At 35.9% G+C, this 16,215-nt stretch overlaps 1 protein-coding gene across 32 annotated transcripts in view; it reads left to right on the forward strand.

Annotated features, from left to right (window-relative positions):
• Window positions 1–16,215, forward strand: part of DOP1A (DOP1 leucine zipper like protein A) — a 101,157-nt gene that overhangs the window by 81,950 nt on the left and 2,992 nt on the right. For 15 of the 32 annotated variants that reach the window (XM_016955918.4, XM_054686087.2, XM_054686086.2 and 12 more), the window contains 12 exons: window positions 2,255–2,321; window positions 2,546–2,690; window positions 2,954–3,033; window positions 4,177–4,286; window positions 4,560–4,709; window positions 4,846–4,907; window positions 6,621–6,773; window positions 7,849–7,985; window positions 9,239–9,294; window positions 10,466–10,630; window positions 13,530–13,659; window positions 15,396–15,455. In XM_016955918.4, coding sequence (XP_016811407.2) covers window positions 2,255–2,321; window positions 2,546–2,690; window positions 2,954–3,033; window positions 4,177–4,286; window positions 4,560–4,709; window positions 4,846–4,907; window positions 6,621–6,773; window positions 7,849–7,985; window positions 9,239–9,294; window positions 10,466–10,630; window positions 13,530–13,659; window positions 15,396–15,455 — 1,315 coding nt within the window. Of the gene's footprint in view, window positions 1–2,254; window positions 2,322–2,545; window positions 2,691–2,953; window positions 3,034–4,176; window positions 4,287–4,559; window positions 4,710–4,845; window positions 4,908–6,620; window positions 6,774–7,848; window positions 7,986–9,238; window positions 9,295–10,465; window positions 10,631–10,768; window positions 11,131–13,529; window positions 13,660–15,395; window positions 15,456–16,215 lie in introns of those variants that run through there. The other 17 variants (XM_054686090.2, XM_054686088.2, XM_016955920.2 and 14 more) reach the window with 8 other exon arrangements.

The following is a 16,215-nucleotide window of genomic DNA, read 5'->3' on the forward strand; positions in this document are numbered from 1 at the left end:
TCTTGCTTGCCATTATTCTTGATTCCTAATAGGTCCCCAGTAAATACTTGGTAAGTGAATAGAGTTGGTGGGCACAGAAAGCCTTTGTGAAACAGGAAGGGGAAGGGTATTCTGGGGCAAAGTACCTTGTCTGATTTGGTAATAGAGCAGGGCACAGGCAGTGGTATAGTGGAAAATAAGGCTGAATGAAAAGGGAGATGGGAGCTAGATGGGGCAGGATCTTGAATTTTATTTTAAAGAATGTGGTCTTGAAAGGGAGTGGGAGCGGTTGCAGGTTTTTGAGGAGAGACATGACTGGCATGTTAGTAGTAGTAGGCTAGATCAGAGGGGAAAGAGGCTAGACTAGGAATTCTATTTCAAGTGGGAAGTGTGGGGATGGTTTCAACTATTGATGGGATTGAAAGAACAGGATAAAGAAGGAGAAGGGGCCAGCAAAGGAGATAGAAAGGGAAGTATCAAAAAGAAGAAAACCAGGCATTTGATTGTCCAGAACCAAAGAGAGGTTAAGAGGGCATGGTTAACACCTACAGAGAGGTTAAGGAAGGTGAGGAATAATAAAAGGCTATGTTTGTTGACAATCTGGACAGGCATCCTAATTGTCTAATCACCAGTTATCTGATGATTTTGGAGAGAGGGTTTGGAGAGGTAGAAGCACAGATGTGTTAACAGCAAATGCTTAGTGTGGGAAAGTAAGTGTTGATTCTTCTTTGAGGATATTTGATCATGAAAAGAAAGAAGCCACATGCCGTGGCTCATGCCTGCAATCCCAGCACTTTAGGATGCTGAAGCAAGAGGACTGCTTGAGCCCAGAGTTTGAGACCAGCTTAGGCAACATAGGGAGACCGTGTCTCTACAAAAAATTTAAAAATTAGCCAGGCGTAGCCACACGTGCCTGTAGTCCCAGCTACACAGGAGTTGTCATAAGGTTCAGAGAGGGAATGTATGTACAGGTGTTGGAATCATCACCAAATAACCCTGCTGGCTAATTTCATCAAAAACTTAAGTTCATTTGTTGTGATCTGTAGCTGTTCCCCTCCAATATTTTACTGTTTCCTTACATGCCTTTTCTTCCTTTCAGAATGAAGGATCTTCTTCCTTTTCAACATGTGCATATTCTGAATGTTAAAACAAAAAGTTGAAAGTTGAACATTTTCAGTTATACTAGAAACTTTATTTCCTTTTAAAATTTGTCAGTTTACCTTTTTGCCAACCATTGTACTGATCCTCTAAAATTACCTAATTAAAAAATAGATATTGATATGAAGGTTGCTCTTTAGTTTCATTTTACATATTAGTTTGGAAGTAATTGTGCATATAATTTATCTTTTAAAAAACCATGTCAGAGTGAATATTGAGTAGACTCTTAGCAAATAATGAAAATGGAAATTTTTTTCTTCATGAACTATTTTTAATGTGTTATGGGAAGAAATCATTTCTGTGTTACAATTTAAGATTTTTTAAACTTTTCTGTTTATATATAAAACACACATAGAAAAATACACAAATAATTAGTACACAACTCTACAAATGCAAAGTTCGTAAAAAGTCGACATACCACTATATCATTACAAACCCAAATTAAGAAATAAAACACCATGTGTCCCTCCACACCTCTCCCAATTACTATTCTTTTATCTCCCCAAATGTAACCACTATGCTAACACCACAGATGGATTTTGCCTTGTTTTTGAACTATAAGTATATATAAATATTTTGTGTCGGCTTCTTTTGTTCAACATATGTTTATGAGATTCATTTATGTAATTCACATATCTGTAATTTTTCATTGTTGTTTAGTATTTGAACATTCTGCAATTTGTTTTTTCTTTGATATGGGATCTTGCCAGGTTTCCCAGGCCAGAGTGCAGTGGTTATTCACAGCATGATCATAGCACACTGCAGCCTTGGCCTCAAGCAATTCTCCTGCCTTAGCCTACCAAGTAGCTGGAACTACAGGCATGCACCACCACGCCTGGCTGCATTCCACAATTTATCTTTTCTGCTCTTGCTGGACATCTGGGTTCCTTCCACTTTGGGGCTCTTACAAATAATACTGCTTTGAGCATCTTTATACAATGTCTTTTCATGAGTATGTTTATGAATGTCAGTTGAGTCATAGGATATGTATATATATTAAATATTTAAAATGGAAATCAAGACCATTAAGCCACTTAACTCATCGTGAGAAATTAGATCGCATTAGTTTCTTTTAGACTGATATTTCCCGTTTCTGTTTTCTCTTTGGCCCTTTTAGGGTTCTGAATGAGTTTATTATGAAAAACCCTAGTTTGGAAAATAAAAAAGACCAAAGAGACCTTCAGGTAAGGCAGTCTAAGAGCTGTTGGCAAAACTGTTTCTCAGTGCCCTCAATTTGAAAATGAGAGAGTCAAATAAAATAAACTGAAGTTTCTTTCAACTCTGAACATTCTATGGGAATCAACAATGTCTATTGTAAAATATCTATTATCAGAAATATAAACTACAGAAGTTCATAACTAGTGTGCATGTGTGTACCATACATAGTTGTTCTTCCTTATTTTTTTAGGATGTAACTCACAAAATAGTGGATGCAATTGGTGCAATTGCTGGTTCTTCTCTGGAACAGACAACATGGCTGCGACGAAATCTTGAAGTTAAGCCTTCTCCCAAAATAATGGTAGATGGATCCAATTTGGAATCTGATGTTGAAGGTATTCTTGTCAAACATTTAGGTTTATTATCTGTAAGCAGGCATATATTTACTAAGAAATCATTTTGCCTAGCACTATAAGTACCACAAATTTATCCCTTTTCTCATGTCTAACAAGTAACTTTTTTTCAGTGGGAAAAATATATATATACATATACATATATATATATAATATACACACATATATATAATATATACACACACACACATAAAATTTATTTTCAGTGGGAATTAGCCATATCTTTAATTTTCTCTTATTTATAGATATGTTATCACCTGCAATGGAAACCGCAAACATAACTCCTTCTGTATATAGTGTCCATGCATTGACATTACTCTCTGAGGTAAATATTAAGCTTTTTCACATGAACTCTCAAGTAGACTGTTTCATTATTAAAAATTAGCAAGTAATTTTTATAGAGGAATTTCTAATTTGAGAAACTATTTTGTGCTTCTAGAAATCACTATATAGAATTAATATAAAGTTTTGGCCTTGTATGTATTTGGATTATTTAGTTTGCCAAACATTAGTGATAAATTTAGATACTGCTTCCCTTCTCCATGTCCTATTCTTTTTTATGTGTTTTTTTCTTTTTTTTTCTTTTTTTTTTTTTTGAGACGGTTTCACTCTTGTTGCCCAGGCTGGAGTCAAGTGGCGTGATCTCAGCTCCCTGCAACCTCTGCCTCCCAGGCTCAAGCTATTCTTCTCCCTCAGCCTCCTAAGTAGTTGAGACTACGGGTGTGCGCCACAATGCCCAGCTAATTTTTGTATTTTTAGTAGAGACGGGGTTTCATCAATTTGGCCAGGCTGGTCTCGAACTCCTGACCTCAGGTAATCCGCCCACCTCGGCTTCCCAAAGTGCTGAGGTTACAGGCATGAGCCACCGCGCCCGGCCTGGGGAGGGGTGGAGGTGATCTAAAGCCTGCCACTATAATGTATTTTACAATTTACCAAACATTTTCATGTACATTGTCTGACAGGTTCTTTTTTATACCCTATTATATACATGTCATTTTGTTTCCTCTTTGCAGATGTGGATAGTGACCTTTACAAAGATCAGAACAATAGGACTAAGGCCAAATAGCTGTTAATTGACAGTGTTGGAATTTGAACAGCCCAGTTCAATTGTTTGTTTTTTTTTCTAAACTACATTTTAGCTGAGTCAGGGAAAAAGAATACTATAGTTTCTAGTACTAAATTCACTGTTTACTCACTATCACAGAAGGTTCTTGAGCTCTTTTCTTTTTTGTACTTCCCTATCTCAGTTGGAAATGGCAAGATTTGCCCATATTTATATCCTATAGTACAATGTACAAAAAAGCAGATGGTGGCAAAACTCATTAACATAAAAATGATTCAGGAAGATTTAATTTTAGATTTTTCTAATTTTAAGTAGTCTAGGTTTTCTAACAAACTGAAAATCAGTACCTTGGGATGATGTCAGTTTCACCTCATATGTTACTCTTCATTTTTTATGTTTTCATAGGTTTTGGCTCATCTTTTGGATATGGTTTTCTATAGTGATGAAAAGGAGCGGGTTATTCCTTTACTTGTAAATATTATGCATTATGTTGTGCCCTACCTCAGAAATCACAGGTACTATCATTATTTAAATAGTTTTTAAAATTAATTCATAGCCTGTTAGAAGCAAGTTCTGTTCCCTTATTGCCATTTCTAGAATTATCATAAAATGGCATTTTTACCTTGAATTATAATTGTTTAAAAAAATTCATATATTATTTTTCTTATGGTGCTTTCTATTTCATATCTTCATGTCACTGTCTTAGGTAAATGTGAACATTTATGTATAACTTGATAGGATGATTAAAGTTAGGACACATAGGTTAAGGTGGTTTTTCTTCCTTGTAGTGCACATAATGCCCCTAGTTATCGAGCTTGTGTCCAGCTGCTCAGCAGTCTTAGTGGGTATCAGTACACACGGAGAGCTTGGAAAAAAGAAGCTTTTGACCTCTTTATGGATCCCAGTTTCTTTCAGATGGATGCCTCTTGTGTTAATCAGTAAGTTGTCCTTTTATTTGTATTCAGCATAATGCACCTCATAGTCTGTTGAAATCAGCTACTCCCCTGGAAAGTTAGAATACTGTTCTTTAACAGTAACAACATAATTACATGTTGTAATCCTTATCTCTTTCAGTTGGAGAGCAATTATGGACAATCTGATGACACATGATAAAACAACATTTAGAGATTTGATGAGTGAGTATTACGGGATGACAATCCAAGTTCTTTCCTGTACATGATTCCTTCTTACTATTTACTTTTTCTCTTTTCTGGAGACTAGGAGACTACTGAATTAGCTCTTTGTCCAGTGTCAGTGGGGATATATGCTCTAGGGAAAGCACACTACTTTCTATATGCTATGGGAATATAATCTTAAAATTTACAGAGGACAACTTAAGTGATAAATAATAAGTAAAACTATTTGTCCTTTTGCAGCAACTAGTGGAAGGAAGGGTCCATGTCTAATTTGACTCTAAATTCTTTCCTCAGCACACAGCATCATACCCAGCACATAATAGCACTCAATAAATAATTATTCAGTGAATGAGAGACTGACAGATGGTGAAGTGCAAAAGGCAGGCAGTCGAATCCAGCCTATCAGACAAGTCACTTTAAATCTCTGGGGCTCTGTTTATTTCATCTGAAGGAAGAAAGAGGGGTGCCAAGAAGGGCAGAATCACCCCCCACCCCCTCTTTCTACTCTTATCTTGATTGTTTTTATAGTTTAGGATTCCATTTAGAATTTCATCTGAAAAAAAGAGTTTTAAAAAACGTTTGAAAGTTATTAAACTTAAATAGCAGTAACATTGTATGATTCTGTAATATTTTTTAACAAATTCTTTAGCTAAAGCTACAGTTTTCTCATTTGGAAAAAGGGCAGGATATCTGTTTTATCTTCATAAGGTTGTTTTAAGGTTCAGATTTATCCATTCAACAAATTTTTATTAAAAGACAACAGTGGGCCACGCATTGCGCTAACCTTAATCAAATTTTAAAAGTTGTGAAGGAAATAGGGCAATGTGTGGTGGATTTTAAATAACAGCTAAATAGCTCATATACAAGGTGAAACTAAAGAAGCCAACCATGAGAAGGCCTAGGGTCAAAATATTCCAGGAATAGGGAACAAGAATTACAAAGGTTGGCTGGGTGCAGTGGCTCACGCCTGTAATCCTAGCACTTTGACAGGCCAAGGCACTAGGATTGTTTGAGGCCAGGAGTTTGAGACTAACCTGGACAAAATAGCGAGACCCCAGCTCTACAAAAAAAAAAAAAATTTAAATTGGCCAAATGTGGTATGTACCTGTAGTCTCAGCTACTCAGGAGGCAGGAGGATTGCTTGAGCCCAGGTGGTTGAGGCTGCAGTGAGCCATGATTGTGCCCACTGCACTTCAGACTGGGTGACAGAGGAAGATACCATCTCGAAGAAAAATACAAATAAATTGCAAAGGTCTTGGGATGGGAGCACGCTTGGTGCACTGAGAATGACAAGCAAGACAGTGTGGCTACAGCAGAGTGAGTTGAGGGTGAGTAATGACTTGAGGAAGGAGAGGTAGGTAGGCAAGGCTATACCAGAAAGTATTTTTAAAGTAACGAGAAGGATTTAAGCAGATGGCCTCAAATATTAAAGGGTTTCCTCAGGGTTTTATATAAATGGTATTAGTGGTTTTACCTTCTAAAACCTACAGTTCTAAATTTTCCTCTCCATCACAATTCCTACCATTTTGGTCCTCTGGCTTATATATGTTGGATCTGTTTGCCAGCCTGTCTGCCCCAGAGAGGGGCATCAAGTTTTGTACCCCAAGCTCCTCTCAGTTTTGGATGTCATAGAGCATCTAGCTATTTTAAAAAACAACAGAATAATCTTTCTTCAGATGACAGTGTCACAGTCTCTTTCACTTGCTTTTTCAGCTCGTGTAGCAGTGGCTCAAAGCAGTTCACTTAATCTCTTTGCAAACCGTGATGTGGAGCTAGAACAGAGAGCTATGCTTCTTAAAAGATTAGCATTTGCTATTTTTAGCAGTGAAATTGACCAGTACCAGAAATATCTTCCAGATATACAAGGTAAAAAATGAAAAACCCTTTATTTTTTCTCTAACTACAGGTTTTTGGTTCCTTAGAAAATACTTCTCTAAATTCTAAGTTGGGGTAAAATATATCAAGTGTAGATCAATCGGGAATTAGAAATTTTTTTACTGAAACAATGAAAATTATCAATGCTGGCATCTAAAAGAAATCATCACTGAGTTGTAGGACTTGCCTAAATGTGGTCTCTATTTTATTGTTTAGTTCAAATTTCTTAGGAATTCATGTTTGAGGATGAGGTGTAAGATGATTTTACTGCAGGCAGTCATGTTAGCATGTTCTCCTTGTGGACAAGAATTTGTGTACTCTGAGAAGACCAAAATATAAGGCAAAGCCAGGAAATTGTGGCTAGAAGTAACACCTGGAGATCTGTAATTTGGGGACTGCATGGGGGATTATGTAACATTTTCGGTAACTTCATCAAGTGGGTTTGGTGACCTTCTGTGTCCAGAAGGATATCAGTACACGCGTCATCACCCTGTACCACCAAATAGCTCCACAATGGGGATTTATCCAGAACAGAATTATTTGCTGCTCGAGTCAGCATACTCTAAAGCCTCCAGCCTCAGGAGCCAACATGGGAACATGATAGTTGTCATCTCTCTAGGGAGAATTTTCTTTTCTCCCAGAAGACAAATGATTCCTTGTTTCCTAACCTTTTACGCCTAATTTCAGATATACAAAATGTACACTATTTGTCCCTACAATTTTTTTTGTTTGACTAGATCAGTGCTACTCAAAGTATGGTCCATGGACCAGTAACCAGTCTATTATCCCATCCATAAGTACAAAAATTTAGAGTAAACATTTTAAACTTTTATTTGCTATTTGACAGAATCTGCTTAATAAGAAAATGACATTTGTATTTTGTGTATCTTTGTTTAATTGGAGTTTTCTTATTCGTTGTTTTATGAAAATATCTACAACAGTTTTGAATTTTTTTTAAAGTTTATCCTTTACTACAGATAGTTTGAGAGTACTGGACCAGACAATATAGAAAGTTTTATGTGATAAAGATTATTTAGTTATTGAAAATGCTCTGCATTTCTTTCAGAGAGATTGGTTGAGAGTCTCCGTTTGCCACAGGTGCCAACTCTCCATTCTCAAGTGTTCCTGTTTTTCAGAGTGTTACTTTTAAGAATGTCTCCCCAGCATCTTACCTCACTCTGGCCTACCATGATTACAGAACTTGTGAGTTAATTTTAATTCAGTCAGGTTATAAATCTAAATGATAATACAGTGATTAGTTTCCATGTGCTTACTAGATATTAACGAATATTGGGAGAGAACTGAGCTGTAGTGAAACCAGTTACTGACGCTTTTTACAGTTGAAAATAGTAAAACAAGTCAGATTCCATTTCCATACAGCTTAAATTTACAAACATGCAACATAGATGGATGGCCAGCTCCTTGTGAATGATTACTTTCTTGGATCTTGTTTAGTGTTTAGTCTGTACTACACTACATTTTTAACTCTGTCATGGCCTACAGTCCTGACAAGAGCAGCTGGACCCATTTACAACAGCTGTAGCAATACCTCTAGTGATAGAGATGGCTGAGCTGGATTTAACTGCTCTGACATATTACATATACTCACTCTTGAAGTGCAGCACCTACCCCATTTAAACTTGCTTCAGAGAGACTTTCACAAAGATCTTGTAACCTACCAAATGGTAAAACCTTCCCAAGTCCCACCTACACCCTTCTGTTCCCCTCCTCAAACCGTACACAGTCATCCTCATCCTCATCAGAATGATTTGGGGAGTTAGGAAAGAGGAATGAGTAAACAAAGGAAAAGGAATCTCTCTCTCTGAAAATCTAGCTTTATAGTTTCCCTGCAAATATAATTGCTTTAATCTTTCTTTTATTTTTCCTTTTTTTTTTTTTTTTGAGATGGAGTCTCACTCTGTCACCCAGGCTGGAGTGCAGTGGCGAGATCTCAGCTCACTGCAAGCTCTGCCTCCCGGGTTCAGGTCATTCTCCTGCCTCAGCCTCCCGAGTAGCTGGGACTACAGGCACCTGCCACCACGCCCAGCTAATTTTGTTTTGTATTTTTAGTAAAGACGGGGTTTCAGCATGTTAGCCAGGATGGTCTCGATCTCCTGACCTTGTGATCTGCCCACCTCGACCTCCCAAAGTGCTGGGATTACAGGTGTGAGCCACCACACCAGACCTATTTTTCCTTTTTTAATAACTAACTCTGTTCCATAATCACTAAAAACAAAAGCTCACCTTCATCTCACTGGATTTCACCAAATGATTAGCAAGACTCTATGTGGCTAAATTTGCAGTTTTACCTTCAGAAACTAAGTATAATTTAAAAGATTCTGAAAATGTATTCTAAAATTTGTTTTTGCATTTATGAAAATACAACTTAAAGATAACTTGAAAGGATTAAATATCCAGTTTAAATAAACATTTAACATTTATTTCACCATTTTCAGGTACAAGTATTTTTACTAATGGAGCAGGAACTCACTGCTGATGAAGATATTTCACGGTAATATGTAATTTAAATATATTATTGTCCGTTTTTTAATACCCTGAAATTATTCAGAATATTACTCAGCATCTAGGAGAATATAGTCTTTTTCTGAATACTTATTTATTATTATCTAATTGATTACATTTGGATATAATGTAGTTTTACTTATTCCTTAAGCCCTTTAGATTGGATTAAGCCATCAGCATTCATTGCCTTGGGCCCCTAGACACAAATTTAATTTAAAGCAGTACAGTATTGTTTCAGCTACATGAGCTAGGCTGTTTTGGTAAGTCACATCTGGTCTCTGAAACATTGCAACATATAGCCAACCCTGTTATGGTAGGTAACCTGGAACCAGGCTATTCGTATATGCAGATCTTCCAGATGGTCCCAATTTAATGTACTTTTATTCTTTTTAATAGAGGCAGTTTATTAATGTATGACTAAATACAATTTTTTATTTACACAAATTTATAAATGGAAAAGTTCCTTTAAGACCAAGTTTCTTGAATATATTTTCTTCTTCAGTAGTAGATTTATAAAAAGAATCTCCTGTACTAATAACTTTATTATTATAGAGAACTTTCTCATCCTTGCAGAAACTGAGTAAAAAAGTTTCTCGCTTTTACAGTTTTTATTTTTATATTTCTTGAACATAATATAAGTTATGTACTACTTTTTTTTAGACAGGGTCTCATCTTTTCACCCAGGCTGGAATGCAGTGGTGTGATCCTGGCTCATTGCAGCCTTGACCTCCCAGGCTCAGGTGATTCCCCCACCTCAGCCTCCTGAGCAGCTGAGACCACAGGTGTGTGCCACCATGCCTGGCTAGTGTTTTTTTTTGTGTGTGTGTGTATTTTTTGTAGAGACAGGGTTTCATCATGTTGCCCAGGCTGGTCTCAAATTCCTGGGCTCAAACATTCCACCCGCCTTGGCATCCCAAAATGCTGGGATTACAGGCAGAAGCCACTGCGCCCAGTCTATGTACTGTTTTTGCATTCTTAAAGAAGAAAAGTGAATTTTTGATTTGAAAACGGTGACATTTCATCATGACCTTGCTTAGCAATTACTGGCACATTTATCTCAGGATGATTATGAAAAATATTAGCTGGCACTTTTAGATCTTTCCAGGAATTCCTGTGAGTAAATGGGTCCAGCTGCTGACAGCACTGTCTCCTGCTTACAGGACTTCAGGGCCCTCTGTGGCTGGTCTGGAGACAACGTACACAGGAGGTAATGGCTTCTCTACTTCATATAACAGCCAGCGGTGGTTAAACCTCTATCTCTCTGCTTGCAAATTTTTGGATTTGGCTCTTGCATTGCCCTCTGAAAACCTTCCTCAGTTTCAGATGTAAGTAAAAGCAAGGATATTAAATGGATATTTTTGAAAGTGCATTTGCTTTGGTCACTGACATCTATGACTAATGAAAAATTTTGTGTAAGTTGAAATATTCCTAATTTTTACTAAAATGTAATTCTTCTGGCACAGCAGAGTTATCGGAAGTAAATGGTCAATGTGGATATATTAACAGACTATTCAGTCAACAGATTGAGTACCTCCAGATGTGAGACAATGGGGTACATAACTCACATGCTTCAAGTCCAGGGAAGGAGACATACTCATACTATGGTGGCTCATGCACAAGACACACTGAGGCCACATAGCAGAGATCCCTACTAGCTCTGAAGGTCAGAGCAGGCCCTGAGGGGAGTCTTAACCTGAGGTGGTGAAGAATGACAGCTGGGAGAGTGAAGATAGAGGCAGCTGCAGACATGATACGTCTGAAGCGTGGAGAGATTGGTATTGCTGGAGCAGAATGTTAAGAAGAAGCTGGAAAGGGATTAAACCATGTAAGACCTTGTAAGCTGTGTTAGAGAACTTGGACAGCTAAGGAAAGAAGTGATATTATTAGGCTTGAATTTTAGAATGCTTATTTTGGCTATGTAGTGTGGAGAATGGACTGGAGCTGGGCAAGACTAGAATGAAGGAGGCAGTTTTATCTTAGATGATAATGAATTGAACTGAAAAGAATAGGGGAAAAGTTGATAAAAGTAAATGCTCACAATGCCTTCTTCATAAGCGGCAAAAATATTTAATTATGATTTTTCATATATAAATTTTAAAAACAATGGGCAAGCTATGTAAGATTGTTTTATCAAAATGTAGTTAAGGTAATATGAGAATTTATCCACAAGATCAAATATGTATTAATTTATTATATTGTGTCTTATTTTTCTTCTGGAACGGAAATAATAGGATAAAGAGTATGCTACTGAGCTTTTTCTCTTTTTTATTTGGACATGCTCCAAAATTTGCTATTTTACAAGCTTACTTTTCATTAAACTTAATGGTAAGAACTAGAAATTACTTTTAGAGTCATTCTAGTTCCTGTAATTTTCTCTTCTACTTGAAAACCATATATATATATATATATATATCTACTTTTTGATGAATTTCAGTTGTTGGGTATCTGTTACACAGATGTTACTCCTAAGGAAGTCCAGAAAAGAATACTAAACAGAATTGTAGGAAAGTGGCCAATATTAACCAAGACAGTTACCTTCACAAAAGTGATAACTATTCTGTGGTGCTTTTGGAGGGACATGAAATAGTATGCTCATGATACCGACTTTTTATCTTCCATGACAAGAACCAAAATCAGTTTATCCTCTTTATTTGTCAAGATGTTAGTTACTACAAAAGGGAAGGAAACATGCCGTTATATTAATTAGTTTTTTAAAAACTTACATCTTTCTAAAAATAAAAATCTATAAAGTAGAAAGTGTGAAGATTTTAATTATCTTGAAAGAGTAATATCTTAGCATGATCCATATTTGGAAAGTTCAAAATACTTGATAAGTTTACTGTATATAAATTTAAAAGTATCCATGTAACTAAAAGGTACTATAAAGTTCGAAAGATAGCAATGAATTGGCAAAAGATATTTTCGATGTATATGACAAAAGTCTAAAATGCATAATGTATAAAAATAACCTGGTAGAAAAATGAGCCAATGAGCAAGACAGTTAATAATTTATAGGATGGTTTCTAAACATAGGAAAAACTGCTCAGTTGTTCTCCTGAGTTTCCGATTAAAATTATAGATAACCATCAGAATGGTAAAGATCTGAAAGTTGCTTTCCTTTTACTTTTAGTAACAGAAGCATTCTTATTCTTGTTGGAAGTATACACTGATATTTTCCAATTGTTCAGAGGTTATATTTACCAAAATTTAAAATATATATCTTTAAGCCTATAATTCTGCTACATCCAAGGATTTATCCTGTCTCTATATTCTCAGATGTGCACAAAAATAAATAAGCATTATTTAAGAGTATTCACTGTGGTACTTTGTAAGTGCAAGAAGTTGGACAATCTAGGACATTGGCTGTGGTGTACTACTATGTTGCTGTTAAAAAGAATGAAGTTTTATATGATGCAGAATTGTCTCCAAGATATGTAATTTATATCAAATAAATTATATCAAAAATATATATCCTACATGTATAATTAAATCAAAACAGGCAGCAATCATGTTTTTTTAAAAGAGAGGGTTGGTTGTTTGAATATATACTCTTTTGGGCATAAACTCTCTGGATGGACTTACGAAGCTGACAACATTGATGAATCCTATGCGGGGAGGGGAGACTGCCTTTCTTTGGTATGCCCATTTATACTGTTTGAATTTTTCCCGTGGTCGGATATTACTTTTACTTACTTATGAAAGACAAAATTACAAAGAAAAATACAAGAGAAGTGCAAAAAAAGCCCTACTTAGTTTTCTTAAATTCGTTCAATTTTTTACTCCTTTACTATGCAACTAGGGAACATTTGGCCAGTTATATGTTGAAAAATCAAGTCTTTGTCAGACTGTTATGTTGCAGTACAAAGAGATAAGCTAAATGAAAACATTTTCCTTTTAAGAACCTTATGCCTATTCGCTAATGAGAAAAGAAACATTTGTTGAGTACTTGCTTTGGACTCATGAAAAAAGTAATGATGAGTACTTTACAAGTTTTCATATTTATTCCTTACAACCTTATGAGGTAGTTAATAGTATCTTTATTTACTGATGAAGGCTCAGAGAGGTTAAGAAACATACCCAAAGTGACAAGGCTACGAGTGGCACATCTGGCATTTGAATTTTTATAAGCAGTGGGGTCATGATCTTTCTACTACATTATGTGGCCTAATCTTAGATGGCACAAAGTCTGTCTTACTGATGCTGATGTCATTATTCTATACATAGGTACCGATGGGCCTTTATTCCAGAAGCCTCAGATGATTCAGGTTTGGAAGTCAGAAGGCAGGGTATACATCAACGAGAATTTAAACCTTACGTGGTACGACTAGCAAAACTTCTTCGGAAAAGAGCAAAGGTATCGCATTCTTTTGTGATTGTTTTGTTTTACATCACTACATGTTGCATTAGTGAGGTATTTATTAAATACTTCCTGGGAAACTGAGAACGTTATCAAGTTGAGCTATTTTGAAAACAAGTCCCCAGTTTTGAGAGTTAATGTCCATAAGCCTCATATTTCCAGACATTAGAAAACATATCGTATGTATTTTAAAGGAATATGTGGTTATTCACTTTTTTAAAGAAGAAAAAGGCTTTTGTACATTAATAACATCTACCTTAAAATGTTTTCCCCTCAAAAAAGAAAATAAAAACCTTGGAACCATACATGTGAGTATTTAAGACTGTAGTCCTGAACACTCTTCGTGTCAAAAACTTGAGAATGTAATATAATGTTCATCTTAATGCCATGATGACAAACAAAAGTATGAGTTGATTGAAAAAAATGCAATACAAAAGGGATTTTTAGAACCTGTCAGAGTTGTTTCAGCAGAACTAATCAATGGGTAAGAAGATTATACATTTTAAATTTGTAAAATATGAGTCAGATTTCATTGAAATTGAATGAGCTAGACCTCGATCACAATAAAGGAAATAATCATTAGCATTCATTCTGTTTATCTATATGAAATAAAATATATATGCTAAAATTCATTTTCTAAGTATTTTTCACTTTCTGATTATAACCTACATTCAGAAATGCATTCCTTATCCTGATCCAGTACAGCTATATAACCGAATCTAAAGTTTCACAAAGCAGTTCTTGCCCTTAACATGAGATATTTTCTTTTGTAGTTCACAGTGATGATGCTGAGTACAGATTGCAAGACCCCCCAACCTGCAGTTTTTAAAACAGTGCTCAGAGTTAAACTGGCTTTATGACTCTTTAATATAAAGCATCTTCTTAGAGAAATTATTTAAGGGGAAAAGTGGGTATTTACTTAAAACATATACCATTAAAAAGTGTAGGAAAATAAAATTTGTAAAATATTGTGTCTTATATACTTTTTATCTTTCAGTATGCATCATGCTAATTTATTACAGATCTTTGCCCAAGAACCTACCAGCAATGAAACTGGTATGCTCACCATTGGGCCTTTGTTATTAACCTTTTGTCAAATTTTCTTTTACATTCAACAAATTTCAAAATCAAATTGTACAATTTGGGAGTGATCTAGGTTGTTTGGTGAGATCTAGTATGCAGTGTGTGCTTTGAGTGCTCAGAAATTTTCCAGTCTTCTGGAGTCCTCCTAATCAGGCAGCAGCTCTTAAACTGAATTCCATAACTATAGAAATGGAATGAAGAAAGTGATTAAAGAGGTTTTGCTGGAAGGAATTTACATGAGAAAACTTGACTTAAATTCCTAGTTGCTTCTGTAGGGGCTTAATAAAAGGACAGAGATGAGGATGTAAGCTGGGTCCTGAGTTCAGGGTAGGACTTTGGTACTTTCACTTTGATATCTCAGAGTTTGGGCAAGTAATCATGACAAATCCAGAAGCAAATATGACCCCAGGCACATGTCCTTTTCTGTTATGCCTGCCTTTCATTAGTAATGAGAATTTTTATAAGACCCCCCCTCCTTTATCTAAATAATAAATATGACAGTCTTTTGCCCAAAATTTGTCCCACAGAATAAGAAAACTATTTTGATTGAAAGGCATCTTCCCATCCAAATCACCTTAAACAAGGTCTTCATGGCCAAGCATACTTTTCACTGGAACAAAGGCTGTGAGTTCTCCTCTTTCCTTCCACAGGACAAGGAGGAGGACTTTAAGACAGTGATTTTGGAGGGATTGGAGATGGCCAAGCATCAGGTGAGGGTGGCTGTTTCATGCTTATGATATGGCAGCAAAAGTTGCCAAATATTGAGACACAAACCCAGGTCTGAATGTCAACAAGTACAAGGGAGGTAAACAGGAAGGACGTCTCTTTTCAAGTGTGGACTGGTGAAGTCAAAGGAGAAATCATTTGTATGGAAACGTTTGACTTTATTTAATATTGAGACAATACATATAGTTCTGATTAAGAGCATCAGAAACTCTGAATCAAGTGTATTCTTGTTCAAGAGCTTAATAAAAGTCCCTCTCTTAAAGGCTCATCTTGATAGGAATAGAAACAAAAGGTTACCCCATAGTTCTCTTACATTTGGAAGTTAGCTATATAGAGGGTACAAGGATATTCATTTTCCTTCAGGACAAAGTCATCTCTGTATGCCCTTTATTGTTGAATTGCAGTTTGATTTAGGGGATTAGAGGTGGTATGGTACCAGTAATTGAGTAATGGTGGAAATGTGAAAGTCAGTCACAGGACTCTCATTGGTGCCAGGGTCATAGTTAAGAAAGAAAGAAAGAAAGTTTTATATATCCTATAATCTAGACTGGAAGCTAAATAATTGCTAGGAAGCAAACTTAAGTGATAGCTGTTAAGTTTTTTGGTTTGTTTTTGACCAGAGATGATGAAGAAGTAGGTGATCTTTTCTTGGTTTGCTCCTGGACTCTTCCATTTTAACTTATATTTTTAGTTTGCTGCAAAAGTAATTGCTGTTTGGGACCATGAATTTTAAGTCATTATAAC

The sequence above is a fragment of the Pan troglodytes genome, chromosome 5 (assembly GCF_028858775.2).
Source record: "Pan troglodytes isolate AG18354 chromosome 5, NHGRI_mPanTro3-v2.0_pri, whole genome shotgun sequence".
Taxonomy (NCBI): domain Eukaryota; kingdom Metazoa; phylum Chordata; class Mammalia; order Primates; family Hominidae; genus Pan; species Pan troglodytes.